General features: G+C 47.2%; 1 protein-coding gene across 1 annotated transcript; it reads right to left on the minus strand.

Moving 5' to 3' along the window:
- Positions 1–4,885: 4,885 nt before the first annotated feature.
- Positions 4,886–10,364, minus strand: LOC124164968. Its single transcript, XM_046542206.1, has 4 exons — positions 10,278–10,364; positions 7,203–7,219; positions 5,947–6,801; positions 4,886–5,834 (listed from the first exon to the last, which is right to left on the minus strand). Exons 1-4 carry the CDS (start codon positions 10,362–10,364, stop codon positions 4,886–4,888), a joined length of 1,908 nt encoding a protein of 635 aa, XP_046398162.1.
- Between the last annotated feature and the right edge of the window lie 8,126 nt (positions 10,365–18,490).

The following is an 18,490-nucleotide window of genomic DNA, read 5'->3' on the forward strand; positions in this document are numbered from 1 at the left end:
CTGGACAGTATTCCTTTGTTTATAGTATCAGATAGAACTGAAGACATGAATTGTTTATAAATGATCCTTGAGAAAAAGCAATGGAATTACTTTCCATTGCTGTGAGCATCTGGTGCTAACTAATTAGAACAGTATTCCCTGCGGATAGGGGGATTCCAGAATACTTCCGCAGTATCCCTGCTTGTCGTAAAAGGCGACTAAAAGGGTTTTGGAAATAATGACTGTGAAATTTAATGTTTCCTAATGTAATAAGCTTGACATTGATCATATTCATGAAAGCATAGTTACAAAAAATACATTTTACTTATTTAATACAATGTAAATGCACACAATTCAGAACTCATGTAAGGTTGGTTAGAAAATATTCTTTATTTCTGTAGCAACTCTCGTTGAGCTGTATTTTTGTTGGTTGAATTTTAAATTTGCATGGAGATAGTGGTAATTTAATTGTATGGGGCAGTTGGCTGCATCCAAAGGATGCAGAGTTGTGTGGTTTACACTGGGGAGTAGTCGGACCATGATGTGCTGATGAATGGTTGGACTTAGTGGAAACTGGAGAGGATTACCTATTTTTTTATCGTGGTATAACATTGCAAAATATCCAAATAATGAGAGTAAGTGGATCGAGTGCTTTGAAGAGATGTTCTCTTGGCACTCTGACGGGTATTCTAGTATTAGCTCTGATTTTTTTTGGGAAGAGAAATGACACAACAGTGGCATAAGCTGCAGTGATTGTGGTTTTGGTTGAATGGAGATGAGTGATGCATTAAACTGTTTGCATACATATCGATTAGGATCAGACACAACTAAATAACTATTTACTTTTTTAAATAAATTATGGAGATGGTGAAATGGTATAAATTCCACAATTAGTGTGTGCCAGTGAAGAAAACTGTGGCTGGAGGTAACTGTGGGAAAAGTACTTATGGTATTCTAGAAGCCCTAAAGAATTCTCTAACACTGCTGCAAACAATTTAGAGCAGTGGCTTTGACAATAGATGCCCTGTTGTCAGTGGCACCACAACATCTATATGCTGGACTTTGTCCAAACATGTGGATGTTTGTAGAAGCAGTCATTTCCCTCTCATGATGGAATCCCAACACATTAACACAGCATGCAATCTGTAACTGTAGTTTCTGTAGAATTTTCAAAGTTGATTTGGAAACAGTTGTTGTGACTCTGGTCGACAAGACTAGGGTTTTTCGTACTTACCAGGGAATACTATCCGTTCTTGTGTAATGAGACAGCAGTTTTCAAGTGTGCCATGTCCTTTTACTAGACCGGGAGAGAACAAGTTACAAATGCAGGTGCTTACAAGACAAGCCACTCAAGGTGCTGGCATATGTGGCGGTAATCATAAATAACATGCAAATATACAACACTCCCCCTTGATTTTCTAAACATAGACAAATCAAAAGTGATGATCAAAACAGTACTTTCAAAATAAAAGCTTGAAACCTTTAAATCATACATGGTTTAAGATCTTTAGCAAAGATCACAGAGATAGTACAAAATTAAACAATACGCTTAGTTTAATGGCTGGCTCATGCATGTTCAAGTGAAACAATCAAATGGGTCTCCCCTTGGAATAAACAATAGTATGTTACATGGTAAATTAGAGTATACCATCAACTTCATGGACTTTCCTTAAACCAATCATCACACACAACTGCGGTGTTTTAGCTCCAGGGAAACCCTTACTAAATCAGCAATGTTCATATTGGATGACACACATTCAATGGCACTCTTGTGATATTGGCGAACAATGGCCCTGTTTAAGTCCACTGGATCCAATTTAGAAATAACATTCTTGGCCTGAAGCCGTTCTAGCTCAAGTCTTAATCTTTCTTTTAGTACAGAAGGTTCCCTTCTGGGTGGCCGAGTAGTAGGCACGACATTGTCCATAGTTCTAACTAAACATTTTTGAGGGAAACATCCCAAGCCATCAAACACCTTGTGCAATTTAACAAATTTATTCTTAGGTGATATTTCAGTTGCATTAAATACCCTTTTAACCATGTTCAGTGAGATACATCCTGGCAACCCTAAAAGAGGTTGCGATTAATTTTTAACAATAATAAATTCAAGGTCACAACTGTAAGCTCTTTGCTGGCACGTTAATGTGGATACTCCTTCAGGCTTTATTTTCATCCCGCCATAGGATTCAAGCCTCACACTGATTGGCTTGATTTTGCCTCATTTTTACATATTAAAAAAAAATTAAACTGATTTCACCCCTGAAATGGTGATTTCCTCCACCCACTCATTATGTTTGGATACTCAAATTACCCCCCCCACGGCATCGGCACACAAATTGACTGCATAGCACGACAACGGAGACTTGTCCGAGTCACTGTCGATCACTTCAACGTGACTCACGTTTTTAACTCGACACCACATTGCGAAGTGGTTCAGGATGCCACATTTAGCACACTTTATGCCGTAAGCTGGGCACTCACGCAGGGCATGTTTCGTCTGACACCTGTTGCACTGAAATTTTTTACTTTCAGCCCCTTTCCTACGACACTCACTTTTACTAAAATTATTGTCCATGTTACCTAAATTGCGACGTCCATGCCTCTTCTGCACCACGTCAACCTGGACATCCTCTTTCGCGCAAGCTGTCGAATCCCTCATTACCTTAGCCTGGCGTCGACTGCTCCATTGCTTTGCAATGGGCTGCGGCTTTCTCCAGACTCGGGTCCTCCATTCGCAGCAATGCCTCCTGCACCACCTTGTCTCTGACCCCAAAGACAATCCTGTCTCTCAGCAAGGAGTCATCCTGTGGCTCTGACCTTGCACGTCCGCAGTTCTTTATCAGCCTCCTGCATTCGGCGAAGAATTGCTCGAAATGTTCACCTTCTTGGACGTGCTGGATGAAGACAAAACGCTCAAAAGTCTCGTTTATTTTGGGTGCTACATAGTTCTCAAAGGCTTTTTTAACGGCAGAGTAAGACTTTCTTTCCGCATCAGCCATAGAGAACGTATCAAACAATGCCAGCGCTTTTGTCCCCAAGATATTAAACATGGGAACGATTTTGACTTTTTCCTCCTCATCTCGCTTGGTGGATGCGAGAAAATTCTCGAACTCGCGTACAAAATTAGTCCACTCCACGTACGCATGCTGGCTGTCGAAATCCACACTAGTAGGCAACTTCACGTACTCAGCCATTATTACCCCCGACAACGTTAAACTCGGCGTGCTTTCCTTCTTTTCACGTTTTTTTTCCTTGACTTGGGCTAAACGAACACTTTAATACCTCCACTCGACTGCGCCATGTTATGTTTACTTAAATGTAGAGGAGGATGCAGGTTACACAATAAGCAAGTCGCGGATACTTTAAAGAGCTTCTACTTAAATCCCATCACCATTACAAGTTACATTTTCAACTACCGGAACCGGAAGTCCCCCGTCCATATATTTACAGCGTTGCCAACTCACACACCACACTCATGCTAGCCAACCTACTAGATTGGCTACAACAGATAGAATTGCTCACATTCAGGAAGAGGATATAGTGGAAGCATCATCATTTTCGCTCGAACGTCAGCTAGTAAAAATGATCCTGAGCCGCCTAAACCACTGCCAACGAAAACACTAACATTTCCTGAAGGAGCAGGTGAAGTGTAGGCATCGTTAATTTTGGTGAAAATGTCACCCACTAAGCAAATTTTACCATTTTTCTTGGCAATGACAGTTACAACAACTGCAGTACCATCACTCATGACAACACAATTGTCTGGTGGAGCTATTGCTATCCTCTACCTCTTCCAATCTACATAATGATAGCTGGGTCCCTCCAAACCTAAAGGTAGTTTTATGTCGGGATCGCAGCTTTTAAATAAACACATTTAAGAACATGGTTACTGTATTTCTTATGATGTACAAGGGTTTATCTCTCAACGCATACTTCCTCCGTGCCGGCTTGCATCAGAGTGCCTTCGCACGTCACTTCCGGTCTCTAAGAAAACACTCACTCAGAGTTTGAGTGTACACATACACAACATCCTCCCCCCTCTTAATGACACAATACATTATAAGAATTGGCAATAACACAAAAAAGTTGTAAGGTATAATGGCTTGAAAGCACCAATTAATTGAGAACATAGTCCGATAGGTAATTTGGTCTTCTGGGAACCCTTTTGCTGCGGCCTTCCTGGCCTCTTGTTTGTGCATCTGGAAAGGGAGGATCCTCCAGACTCGGAGGCGGTATTTCCTGAGGGGGCACAGGCCTTTTGATCACATCAGGTCCTGGAGCTCAATCTCTGCCTGCTGGTTTGGCCTCAAGTACTAATGGGGCCAGCTCATCATAGTGCTGCTGATGGTCTTCTCTTTTAAGTCCCCTAGGGTAAAAATCAGAGATATCATTATTACTGAGCGCCCCCGTCCATATATTTACAGCGTCGCCAACTCACACACCACACTCATGCTAGCCAACCTACTAGATTGGCTACAACAGATATGATTGCTCACATTCAAGAAGAGGATATAGTGGAAGCATCATCATTTTCGCTCGAACGTCAGCTAGTAAAAACGATCCTGAGCCCCCTAAGCCACTGCCAACGAAAACACTAACATTTCCTGAAGGTTTAGATCAGACTCCGTGTCATGGCGGCGCCCCAGCAAGCGGCGTGAGTCGACCATTGCGACCTCTGGCGGCAGCGTCGGTAAACTCTCCCAACAATTGCCGGTCGCCCGGCACACCAACGACTGGCGCGCGGATTTGAAATTGCGCCGCCACATCACCCCCTCCGCAGTCTTTAGGCCACTAAAGAAGCTTGAGAAAGAAAGGTTTACATTAGTGTCAGTCAAGAGGGTTGAGGAAAAAAATTGAGCCACTGTGAAGCGAGCTCCGCCAGTGGTATTGAAAAAAAATACATCGCCTAGGTGGCGAACTCCTCCAGGTGTCTGGGGAAATGGACCCTTCTCCCGGAGCGGGTTGCTCGTGGCGCCGGGCCGGGATGGGACAGCGATTTCGCCGGAGGGTCGATGGCAGCCGGTGTTGTGGTACTGGCTGACGGTGGTCCAGTTGTACCACAGGCGTCGTGACGTCCGTCCTCCGTTGCCAAGATGTAGGAGGGTTTCAGGCGGTCTATGGATATCGCCATCTCCTTGCCCTTCATTTCGACCACGAAGTACTTGGCGTCGCGGCGAACGACGCGGAAGGGCGGCGGTTGCAGGGGGGCCGTGTGGCGTCCGTTCTCACGAAGACATGAGATGCTGACTTCAAGTCCTGGTGGACAAATACTGGCCTCTCTCCGTGATGCGATGCGGGGACGGGTTGGATCCGTTGGAAGTGCCAGCGCAGCTTCGCGACGAACGACTCGTCCTCGTTTTCGGTTTTGGAAGGAGCGAAGAACTCTCCCGGAAGGCGAAGAGGTTCTCCGTAGAGAAGCTTCGCCGGTGATGCGCCGATGTCGGCTTTCCAAGCCCGTTCGAATGCCGAGAAGCACAGCGGGTAAAGTGTCGTACCAGCTGTCGGACTCGTGGCACGTAATAGTAGCCTTTAACTGCCTTTGGAATCGTTCCACCATTCCATTGGCAGCGGGATGGTACGCAGTGGTACGGAGATGGCGGGCGCCGGTGAGCACAGAAAGCCGGTGAAAGAGAGCAGACTCGAACTGCCGGCCTTGATCTGTGGTGACTCTCAACGGGGTGTCGAAACGTGATATCCAGCCGCGAAAGAACTTGCGTGCGACCGTATCTGCCGTTGCGTCGGATGTGGGAATGGCTTCGACCCATCGCGAGTAGCGATCGGCACAAGTTACACAATAGCGGTAGCCATTGGACACTGGCACGGGGCCCACTATGTCGATGTGGACATGGTCAAATCTTTGGGAAGGGGGACAAAACTGCCTATGAGGGAAACTGTGGCGGTGCACTTTGGAGCGTTGGCAGAGGCGCCCAGTCGAGGCAGTCCTTCCGCATCGACGGCCACACGAACCTTTCGGTTACAAGTTTTGTGGAAGCCTTAATACCGGAGTGGGCTAATTGGTGTAGAGAATCGAACTCAGGGAGTCGAAACGTCACACTAAACGCACTATCGCATCCGGAGACGCGCACTTTCTTTAAACTAAAGGAATTGTCACTATCGTCACACTTAGCAAAGAACTGCGCCTGCGAGCGTGCCAACGCGTCAAAATCTATTCCACTCGACAGTGCTTCCACTCGTGAAAGTGCGTCCGCGACAACGGTGTCACGACCGGCGATGTGCCGAATTTCAGTGCTGAACTGAGCCACGTAATTTAAATACCGGAACTGCCGGGGGGAACACTTTTCGGGCTTCTGCTGGAAGGCGAACACTATGGGATTATGGTCCGTGATTATAGTAAATTCACGCCCTTCTAACATGTGCCGGAAGTACTTCACTGCCTCGTAAACTGCGAGAATCTCACGGTCGTAAGAGCTACATTTACGCTGAAGCGGCTTCAGCTTACGCGTGAAAAAACCAAGGGGTGTCCACTCATCACCCTCGCGTTGGTTCAAAGCACCACCAACAGCGTTATCCGATGCGTCACAGAATAGGGCCAGTGGTAAACGCACATCGGGTTGTGCCACAAATGCAGCGCTCACGAGAGCGCCCTTGCACTCGTTAAAAGCGCGGTCTAGGATAACCGTCCACTCGATAGCATCACTGCCCTTCACACCTCCCTGCAACGCTTCGCACAGGGGGGATTGCACGTCAGCGGCATTCGGAATCAACCGTCTATAAAAATTAATCATCCCTGGGAACTGGCGTAGTTCCTTCAGTCTTGGGTATGGGGTAGCACTTGAGTTATCTCTCAACGCGTACTTCCTTCTGTAAGTCTCAAACAAAACATACACTCAGCTCAACTCTATTTGGCTTCCTAACAAGTTTTTTGATGCGTTGCAGTTCATTCTCAAACTGAACGCACTGAACTTGTCAAGTGGTCCATGCATCCTACAGTCATCCACAACATGCTGTAAACCGTGCACAGTGTACGTCGCATTTTCAAAGCCGTTGAGCTGCCCATAATTATAAGTATATAACATAATTAAGTAATTTGCCTGCATAACTGGAATTCTCCATGTAAGCTGCAGTTGCCAGGATACGGATTGCATAATGCTAGGAGAGGAATTGGTAGTACACAGCTAGGGCTAAAACATCCTTCATCAGAAATGGACCTGTATATAACAGGAACATTCTGAATTCGGTGGCTTTCCACCTTAGCAACTCACTTATTGCCCTGGGCTTCCTGGAAAAATCAGTGGGCACACACTTTTGGACTCCCAAAATCTTCTGGCTGAGAAGGGCAATGCTTCTGGATGGAAGCCGCACTCCATGAAAACCACTTGTCTTGCATATATTCAAATGGAAACTCTGTCACCATCCTAATTCCAGGGATCCTAAGGAGGGGAGACACTCCTATATGATGGGCCTCATTATCCCCCTGGGAAAAGCTGGCATCACTTCTACGTGGGGCATTAACCTCATTGAAAACCACTTTATTTTTTAAATACTCTCCGTGAGCACAACATTTGCCACAACTAGAGTATCCAGTGTGCGATTTTATCTGCGCCACAAAGGCCCGAGCAGGAGCATCACAAGCATAGCAGGAAACGTTCCCGTTAATAAATTTTCCTCTATGCTCAATCCCATCATTTTCAGAGAAATCCTTTCCTCTGCATGGTCGCACAGAAACTCGTTGCATGACTGGGGTTTCTCATAACCATGATGAAGTCCCACAACAAAAGGTGAAATGGCAGGGAAATCCTCAAGGCACATTAATATGGGCCACGCTTGGCTTCCCGAGCCTTTTGATAGTGGGAGACCATCGATGTTGCATTGCAACTGTAACGAGTTCCAATCACCAATACAGGGGTAAATGTTGAGCAAGTTGGCTATAAATCTTATATAAGCTATTAAGACTTATCCTCCGATAGGAGCTTCACTTTCACAATGTGGGCAGTGATGTTGTCCTCATACTCTTCCAGCGATCGGACTAAATTACCATGTTTGGCGGGTAGACCCGTTAGCAGAAAAAATTCGAACAACTTGTCTGGGTTCTGGAGACCTTCTTTGCGTCTCTTTTGTACCAACTCATGCATTTCACTGATGTACTCTTGCATTTCACTGATGTACTCTTGCATATTGGCACTCTATCTTCTCCGTGGTGCACAAATTCTTGAGGATTACCATAGTGTGCATCAGCATGTACGTACCGCACATGGATTCCAGCGTTTCCCAGCATTTCTTTGCTAACTGATGCTCACCAATATCGTATAGGAGTGTGTCATGTACTGCGTTGAATATGATGGACCTCGCCGTCCTGTTTAGCCGTGCCCGCTCCGGATTCATTATCGCGATAGCTGCTTCTTCATCTGCATCATCATTGGTCGCGGCCCAAAAAACGGGGGTTGATTGCTGTTTGGGTATTGAATTATAGTGGACCGTATTAATTTAAATCCTGGTTTGTTATCACGATTCTTTTAATGAAATTACACTAGTAAGAAGAGCACAAAGTAAAAAATGATCTTGAAAGGATTGGGAACTGTCCCACACGTCCACCCGAGACGATTGCGCGAGGCTGACTGACTCCCTTGGCCGGCCGGAGTGAGCGCATGGATACACAAAAGAAATAGTTCCTCAACATTGCTGTCCAACAATTCCGGTTGACTAGTAACGATTCAGTGCTCTTCGACCATGCATAATAATTACTACCGTCGGCCCGTAGCACGGGGTGCCTGAGTTGCTCGTCCTCTCTCGCGCTTGCGGTCGCCATACTTATTGCATATAACTATAAGCGAGTGTAAATACACGGAACGAAAGACTTTAACGTATTCCACGTAAAATTTAGAAATATTGACACATTTATTGATATAACGTTACCAAGCTAATACCAAACCTAGTTACCATTAATTTTGATTAATTAAATAAAAACAATAACAATATTTTTAGTTGAGTTTTGGCATGCAATAAAAATTTTACAAGCTGCAATTTACACCAAGTATATTTTTCCTTAGTGTAGTGTCAACGGCAAATCGTCTTATTAGGGATTGTTTTAGGGATTCTTCCTGCAAAGTTATGAAGTCATAAAAGGCCTTTCATCTGTGACTTGAAACTCTCTGACTTGAGGCTTCAAGCTAGCAGGCTGGCGGTAATTTATCTAGGGTATGCATTATGGGATGATATAATTATATTATGTTAATCCTAATCCATGAGCATCATATTTCGTCGTAATAGAATAAATAGCAAGCAAAACATTTCACTGGTACATTCTACCCTTAAAATTGTATGAATAGAAATAATATTAGCATGCTAATGAAAATAATTATCCTAAAAACCTTTACGAGTGATGGTAGATGAAATTCATTCTCCTTTCCTTCTTCTGAGCAAATTTGTCTATGAAAGTCCCCTCACGTCTTCTTTTTTCATATCTTGTCTCTGAGTTATTACAAAGATTGTCAATGCTCTCCCTGACATTCATTACTGCGGGTTCGAAATCCTTAATGGCTGCATTTGCTGACAGTGAGTCTATTGATTTCCTCTGTAACTGATCGTAGAGTATACTCACATGTGGCATTACTTTTGGAAGACTTCTAGTCAAAACATAAAAACTGGCTGTTCAATTTTAAGGCGTAATCCTCTTGCTTGAGCAATAGCACTACTTTGTCTACTGTTATTTTCAATCCTCTCCAAACATTCTAATAATGACTCTTTGTGGGCATAAACGGTTTCAACAAGCCTCGATGTGAGACCCGAAGTAAGGGCGATTAAGATGTTATCTAACTCCGAACACCGAGTAATGTAACGGTAGTTTGACTCCAAAAAAATGTTCACAATACACTGTAACACAGCCAATATATGATACACTGACACTCAAGCGGCTCGCGCGTTGTTCCTTCTTCCCAGTCTTCTCGCCGTGGAACTAACGGTACTTTCTCGCGCCCCTTACGTGGCGCTCCTCGTCCCTCTATCGGCGAGCCCTTAAACTGTCTGCTGGAGACTCGCACAGGGGCGCCTTTCTAGTGACAGGCAATCTGGCATGACAGAGGATGGAAAAAAAAAGAAAAATAAAATACAAACAAAATAAACCCACTGAGAGAGACATCTTTGGAAAGAGCAATTTAAGGCTAAAAATCCCGGAGATGCTCAGGAAAGCGCACTCTTCTTCCCGATCGGGTCGTCTGCCCTTCCTTTTCGGGTACTGTGGTCCCTCTGAGGGGTTCCCTCTGTGGTCCCTCTGACGCTATGACCTCCTGTGAAGGTACCAATGGTGTCTCAGGTCGTTGTGGCCACAGGATGGTACTTACTGGTGCAGCTGCTGTGACCACTGGTGGGTCATCGGAGGCGATGTAGGCGGGCTTACGGCGGTCAAGAAACATTGACCTCTCGCCCATAGATCCTCAGGGTGAAAAATCTGTCATACCTCCGAAGGACTTCAAAGGGATCCTCATTCGGCGGCTGTAAGGCTACGCGTGTGAGATCACACCTAACAAAATCAAAAGGGGAAGAGAAAAAAGATTTAAATATAAATGTTGATCGTGCCCCATGGCGCGAATCAGGTTGGGGACGTAGGCTTTGCATATGCTGCCGCAGCTGGACCACGTAGTTGGTTTGGTCATCCATGGTGTGTCCCTCGGAGGGGGGGGGGGAATAAAATCTCCTGGTAGGCGAAGCGGCTCTCCATATACCAACTCTGCTGATGAGGTCTGCAGGTCCTCCTTCCAGGCGGAGCGGAGGCCGAGGATGGTCGGAAGAATATCCACCGAACCCTCAGTCTCATGGCTGCGGATGGCGGCTTTCAACTGCCGATGGAGGCGTTCCACGAAACCATTTGAGGCCGGGTGTTAAGCCGTCGTCCGCAGGTGAACGACTCCGGGGATATCTGCCAGTTGCTGGAAGAGCTGGCTCTCGAATTGGCGCCCCTGGTAATGCGCTGTGGGACGCCAAAATGTGAGATCCACTCGCGAAAGAAGGCTCAGACCACCGTCTCCGCCGTGATGTCCGCTATGGGGATGGCTTCCGGCCAACGGGTGTAACGGTCGATGACCGTGAGGCAGAACCTACAGCCCCGGGAGTGCGGTAATGGCCCCACAATGTCCATATGGACGTGCTCGAAGCGGTGGGAGGGTGTTGGGAATGTACCAAAAGGGGACTGCACATGGCGTGTTATCTTCGCGCGCTGAGTGGAGGCACTCTCTTGCCCAATAAATGCAAATCATCCTCATGAAGGGGCACACATAACGGGACCCGACCAGGCGCGAGGACGCCTTTCCACCCGGATGGGAGAGGCCGTGAAGGGAGAGGAAGACATGTCGGCGTAACTGGGAGGGCGCAAAGGGGCGGGCTTTCGATTTAGAAATATCACAGTATAGGGCCACGTCACTATGCGGGAGTATTATTTGTCGCAGGACGAGCGAGGAGGAAATTGAGCGGAGAAGCTCTGTGAGTTCGCTGTCACCCTATTGCGCTACAGCGAGTTCATCGTGACTGACGGCGGCGGTGATTTCCTCGATCCGAGAGAGGGTGTCGGCCACTAAATTGTCCTTTCCAGATAGATGACGTATGTACACGGTGAACTGTGCGATGTACGTCAGACGACGGCACTGTCTCGGCGATGTTTTATCGTTCTTCTGCTGAAAGGCAAAAATGAGGGGCTTGTGGTCTGTGAACACACTGAATTCGCGGCCTTCGACCATGTGCCGCAAATGGCGCACAGATTCGTAAATGGCCAAGAGCTCCCGGTCATGAGGGATATAATTTTGCTGCGGCTTGGTCAGACTAAGGGAAAAGAATGCTAGAGGTTGCCAACCTAAACGGGTCTTCTGTTAGAGAGCTGCACCAATTGCAAATTCCGAGGCATCCGTGAAAAGGGCCAATGGTAGAGTCACGTCCGGGTGTGCGAGGAGGGCTGCATTCGCTAAACTGTCTTTGCATGCGTCAAACGCTTTCCGTAACTCCGGTGTCCACGAAATGTGGTCCTTCCCCTTAGCCCCCCGTCGAAGCACATCACTTAAAGGCGCCTGAAAATTAGCCGCGCGTGGTATGAAACGGCGGTAAAAGTTTTTGCCCATGAATTTTCTCATGCCCAGAAATTTTCTTAAATGTTTCACCGTTTCTGGCTAGCCAAAACCCGTAATGGCGTCCACTTTTTCCGGTAAAGGCGTGTAGCCACTGCCAGACAAACGATAACCGAGAAAATCCACCTCCGGCTGCCCAAAGTGTCACATAGATGGGATGCTGACTATCCCGTACTTACACAATCGGGCGCCTAGCTGGTTGAGATGATCTTCGTGCTCCTCTGCAGATTCCGATGCAACCAGGATGTCGTCGATGTACAAGAAGCAAAATTCTAACCCCCGGAGGACCTCGTCATGAAGCGTTGGAATGTCTGGGCGGCATTTCGCAGTCCAAAAGTCATGAATGGGAATTAGAACAGGCCGAAAGGTGTTGTGATGGCTGTTTTCGGGATGTCATCTGGGTTGATGGGGATCTGGTTGTACGCGCGCACAAGGTCAACGCTGGAAAACACGGTGTTTCCGCGGAGGTCGTAGGCAAAGTCTGCAATATGCGGAACTGGGTATTGGTCAGGTATCGTGCGGGCGTTGAGAGCCCGATAATCACCGCAGGGCCTCCACTCACCCCCCTTCTTCGGGACTAGGTGAAGGGGGGATGACCAGCAACTCTCGGACGGGCGCGCCGTACCAGCGCGCAACATGTCATCAAATACCCGCTTAGCGAGAAGTGGGTGGTCCGGCATTGGTGCGAATGTAATGCACGGTAGAATGAAGGGGATCCCTAGGGGCACCAGCTGTGCACGTAATATCCGGGAAGCATGCGAGAATGCGGTGAAATTTGTTGTCACTGCCTACCGCTTTTACATGTGGGAACGGTTCCCGCACGGCTTTACCGCTCGCTTTAAGGTCGGTGGTGCCGTCGATGAGGCGTTGGTTCCTCATGTCCACTAGTAGTCCGTAAAAACTGAGAAAATCCGCATCAATGATGGGTTTGGACACGTCCGCCACTACAAACCGCCAAATGAAGTCACGCTGGAGGCCAAGTTTTAGACATAATTCCAGCGCTCCATACGTTGGGACTGTGCTTTTGTAATCAATACATAACCGCAGTTCTCCATTTTTCTTAGGGACTACAACCAGGGGACTAGCCCTTTGAGAGTGCCTTACCGGCTCGAAGATGCCCTGCTCCACTAATTTGTCTATTTCCTCTTTCACCCGATCTCTAATTTTGAAAGGCGCATCGTAGGCCTTCCGGAAGATGGGGGCTACCCCCGGCTTCAGCACTATGTGGGACTTGAAAAAACTAATTTTTGCCTGTCTGTTGCCATCAAACACTGAAGGGAATTTTACCGAAAAGTTGCATGGAGATTCTATTTGGTTCACACTCTGGCAGCCTCTTCAATTGGGTTTCATTTCGTCTAACCATGCTCTTCCCAAAGGGAAGTCTCAGCTCTGAGTTGATGACAACAAGTCTTAAGTGGAAAACATTTTCTTGCCCCGAATTAACTTTCCCGATGACGAGGCGTCTCTGCACTTGCTCGGAAGAGAGGCCGCAAATAAGCCTATCCCGCAAGGCCTCGTCCAGGAAGCCTTTAAATTCGCACGTAGATGCCAATTTCCGGAGTTCGACAATGTATGTCGAGAGGAATTTGTCGGATAACTAATTACGCTTGTAAAACCGAACTCTCTCAGCTATTACATAATGTAATAATTATTAGTCTTTTCGGTTGAAAATGGTGAGAGAGAACACCGACTAGCTCGGTGAACGACTGGCTCACCGGTGTGATCGGGCCCAAGAGGTTTTTCAGGACACTGTATGTCTCCGGTCCGATTAAGGTAATAAACGGTGTCACTTTCTTCGTTTCCCCTACATCGTTCACTATAAAAAATTGCTCTAGCCGCTCGACGTGGGAGTTGAACTCCTCTTTCCCACATAAAATCATCGTAGGGGTCTCCCTCTAGCTGAAAAGATAGCACGGTTGGTAGATCCGCCTTTTAAGTCATCGTTTGGCATTGGGGATCTTGGCAATCCAAACGGGTTTAGTTTAAATCTGTAGGGTCCCTCACGCCCCTACCCCGTGTTGGGATGCCGTTCTGCTGAGGAACACACCCAGTTTCACTGCGCGGGTGGTTTGGGTCGTCTTCGCGAGTGTGAAACGGTTGTTTCCCCTCGCACCCTCTCCCGTTCGCGTATTACACCAATTGCGGGAAGGATTTGAATGAGCTTCGCTCGTTTGAGGTGATCCACGATATGGCTGATGGCCGCCGACCCACGTGGCCCCTCGCGATGCATTGCACTCGTGGTATCATAGTAGCTTAAGAGATCCCTCATTTTATTAATGGTCAACTCTCCTGCCGTGTATATCAATTTTTGAATTGTGGGGTGGAAATGCCTTGCGACAGAATAAATGATTTCATCGTCCTCCATCGGCGGTTCACAAAGTTTAGCAGCTCTAACCTGTTCCATAAAATAATCTGACATTCGGCCATGTCGATGTATGTCGAATGATCCAGTTAACAGCTTTAATTTATGCGAAATTGAGCTTCCCGATTCCAAAATCGTTCCAAAAACCTCGTTTTGAAATAATGAAAATCTTCTAGTGGAGGATATAGCGTATCTACCCAGTCTTTCGTGGCTCCGTCAAGCATATTTGTTGCCAGAATCACACTTTGCTGCGTAGGAATGGAATAAAAACATATATATTCCTCAACTTTTCGAATAAAACTTACGGGATGCTCGAAATGCCGGGCTCGGAACGTGGGTCTAGAGAGACAGTTCGGGGGAGGTAAAAATACGGGCTGATTCAAATTCCGTCCTATCTCGTTCCTTTTCTCTCCCTCTACTACATTCCCACGGTCCGTCTCATTCAATCGCATGCTAATACCGCGCAATCTCTCACTTTGCGCCCCGCACGGGGGGAGGAGAGTTATCTCTTCCTTTGGGGAGTCGCGCCCCCACGGACCCGAGCCCACCGAGGAGACAAGCTCGTAAAAAAACCCCGTCGCTCGCTCGGATAGTGTCCAGACAGCATGTGACTCTGCTGCTCTGAGTAGCCGTAAGATCTGGCGTCCAGAATCACCCACGTGTTTGCCGTGCGTGGAGACCCGTACGTGGGGGAGAAGGGGATCCTGGTGGGTGAGCTCTCCGGCACCCAGCTGGGCGTCGGATACCCGGTATGGGCCGGAGTTCAACACCCCACTTCGGCCCTGGATTCCCCGCAAAACGGGCGGCCGAGAAGAGCCCAGCTCGGTCAATCGGCTCCTGGCGGCTGGGGAGCTTGGCGGCTCCTTCCGAGCGTACGCCAGGACGGGTTAGTGCTGGAGATATGGGGGTCTCCGTAGGGCGGCTGAAGGCGTGTGGGTTCGGAGGGCCCCCGCGCTGGAGGTTCTAACCCGAAAGAGACCCCCTTTCGAAGGTTCCTATGTCCCTTGGGTAGCCCTGGCGACCACACCGAAATTCGGTGTGGCGTCCCGAATGTGTGGCTCCGTGGTGGGTGGGGAGCCCAGGGGATGAAATATAACGTAGTATGGAGTCTGAAATTCTTCCTCCACCAAAGAGATCCCGCCCGGACACGGGCGGAGGAGAACAGTTATTCGAAAGAGCAAAACGGTTTCTGTCATTGAAATGCTCCAAGGACGGCGAAAATTTGAAAAAGGTTTCTCCCTTCTTCATTAAAAAAGCACTTCAAGCCATCATTCCAGGAGAGCCAAACTCAGTAAAGAAACTAAGAGATGGTTCCCTACTAATCGAAACAGCCAATAACGTACAAGCCGAAAAATTGTTAAAAGTAGATAAGTTGCACGATATACCAATCAATGTCGAGATCCACCGTACTCTAAATACATCTAGGGGTGTGATCAGCCACTACGACCTACTATATGTCGAACCAGACGAAATTAAGAAGGAGATGGCTTCCCAGGGTGTCATTGATTGTCGACGACTTACAACAAAGCGTAACGGTGAAGTGATTAATACTACCTCGGTAATCCTCACGTTCGGTTTGGATAAAATCCCGAGCAAAGTCTACCTAGGCTATGAATCGGTACCTGTGAGACCTTTCTTTCCCAACCCGATGCGTTGCTTTCAATGCCAAAAATTCGGCCACATCGCACCGCGATGTGAGGGCAAGAACACCTGCCCGCGCTGTGGCAAGGACAAGCATGACGGTGAGAAATGTTCATCGGAGCCTTTCTGCGTCAACTGCGAGGGCACGCATCCATCGTACTCCCGAGATTGTCCCGTCATGAAAGATGAAAGGAGGATAATGGAAATAAAGACCCTGGAAAGAATCCCCTATTCCGAGGCACGAATGAAATACCGGTCACAGATGGCCCCAACATTTTCAAAATCGTATTCGCAAATAGTCGCAACCACCACTAAAAAAACTACATGTACCATCTCTACTCAGACTTATAATGATTTTCGCATTGAGAGCACGAAGATGCCCATACGAGAACAAAAAAAAACAGAAAAGCAAATTAATAAAGTCACAGACAGGAAAAGTCATTCTAAGGCGGTTTCCCCTAAGAAAAACCCAAAATCTACTTCTGAGGATGCTGGGAATAAGCGGGATAAAACACCCCCACCCACATCCTCTAAAGATGCACAATATGATGCCATGGAAGAAGACCTCAGTGTCTCGGACACAGAAGTGTTCCAGGCCAGGATAAAGCAGAGGAAACAGCGGTTAAAACGTTGATCCTCCGCTCACTGTGTACATACGTACATTTCCAGATTTTAACCTATTTATTTTAACAATTTAAACCATGAATTTTATTCTACAATGGAATATGAATGGTTTTTATAGGCACAAGGAGGAGCTGGTTGTTTTAATTAGAGACTATAACCCCGTCTGCATATGCCTGCAAGAGACGCATTTTAAGCTGACAGACAAGACCGTTTTAAAAGGTTTTAAATTTTTTAGACTTGACGACACCAGTGGTCAGCGAGCCCAGGGTGGAGTGGCAATTGCTATTCGGGAGGCCCTATACACCTCACGAGTGCAATTGGACACTCCGCTGCAGGCAATTGCAGTGACAGTACACGCACCCGAGGCAATTACTCTCTGCAACGTATATCTGCCGGAAGGTGCACCTGTGAGTCGAGTTAATTTAGAATCCCTCGTTCGTCAGTTACCTCGGCCCTATGTTTTAATGGGTGACTTCAACGCACACGACACCCTATGGGGTAGCACAAGAACTCAGTGCAATCAAAGGGGACACATAGTCACAAATTTTATCAATGACCTTAACTTGTTTTTACTAAACACCGGTGAAAAAACTCGATTCAACAGCTTCAACGGTACCTTCTCGTGTATCGACTTAAGTATTTCGACAGGTGGCCTAATGCGTAGGCTTGAGTGGTCCGTACATAAAGATTTATGCGGTAGCGACCACTACCCTATTTTAATTACTAAAGGTGGCGGTTTTATCCACCGTCCGACTCAACCAAGCAATTGGGTTGTCCGCAAGGCCAATTGGTCTCTTTTTAAAAGAAATTTTTATTTTAACCACGACGACAATGTGAATGGTGTGGGGAACATAAAAGTACTCACAGATAACATTCTAGAAGCCGCAAATTCCACCGTACCCCGTTCTAAATGCAAATCTCACAGGCCCACAGTTCCTTGGTGGAACGAGGAGTGCGCAAAAGCTATACAGGTGCGAAAGAGGGCACTCCGAATCTTTAGCAAATATCCTACGGCGACAAATCTCACCGCCTTCCGGCGCCTCAGAGCGAAAGCTCGGCAAGTGGTTAAGGAGGCCAAGAAAGCTTCATGGGAGGAGTTTGTGTGTTCTATAAACAACAGGACTCCCATATCCAACATCTGGAGGAAGATTAAAAGCATCTCTGGCTCTAACCACAACCCTGCAATTTCATCCCTGAAGGAGACTGACCGAGTTCTGACAACACCTCCCGAAATAAGCGAGTGCTTTGGACGTCGACTTGCGGAGACGAGTCGTAACGGCAGCTACGACGAACCATTTAGAACACTGAAAGAGCAGAATGAGACTTTACCTCTTACCTTTAACCCGAGAGACTCTGGCGAGGTTTACAACGACCCCTTTTCTCTGTGGGAGTTGACCTCCGCCATCCTCGAATCCCGTGACGGCTCACCAGGAATAGATAAGGTGCATAACGCTTTTCTAAGAAATCTTCCCAAAGAAGCACTCCCCCATATGCTGCGATCCCTTAACCAAATTTGGTCAGAGGGTAGTTTTCCAGACCCTTGGAGGGAGTCCATAGTCGTACCCATCCTTAAACAAGGAAAAGATGGATCGGACCCAAACAACTATAGACCGATATCTCTCACCAGCTGCGTATGCAAGGTGATGGAAAGAATGGTCAACCGTCGTCTCGTTTGGTGGTTGGAGCGGCGGAACCTTCTTTCGGATATCCAGTGCGGCTTTCGACGGGGTAGGTCAACCTCCGACCATCTCGTCAGGACTGACAGTTTCATTCAGGAAGCATTTCTCTTGCGGCAAAACGTAATTGGCGTGTTCTT

Source organism: Ischnura elegans, chromosome 9 (assembly GCF_921293095.1).
Source record: "Ischnura elegans chromosome 9, ioIscEleg1.1, whole genome shotgun sequence".
NCBI lineage: Eukaryota > Metazoa > Arthropoda > Insecta > Odonata > Coenagrionidae > Ischnura > Ischnura elegans.

What these genes read in the sequence shown, in the direction of transcription:
- LOC124164968 (XM_046542206.1), bottom strand. Translation starts at nt 10,364, where the DNA reads ATGGGCGAGAGGTCAATGTTTCTTGACCGCCGTAAGCCCGCCTACATC. An exon ending in ACAAAACTTGTAACCGAAAG is followed by an intron (nt 5,835 to 5,946) that starts GTTCGTGTGGCC and finishes CCCTTCCCAAAG; the next exon opens with ATTTGACCATGTCCACATCG.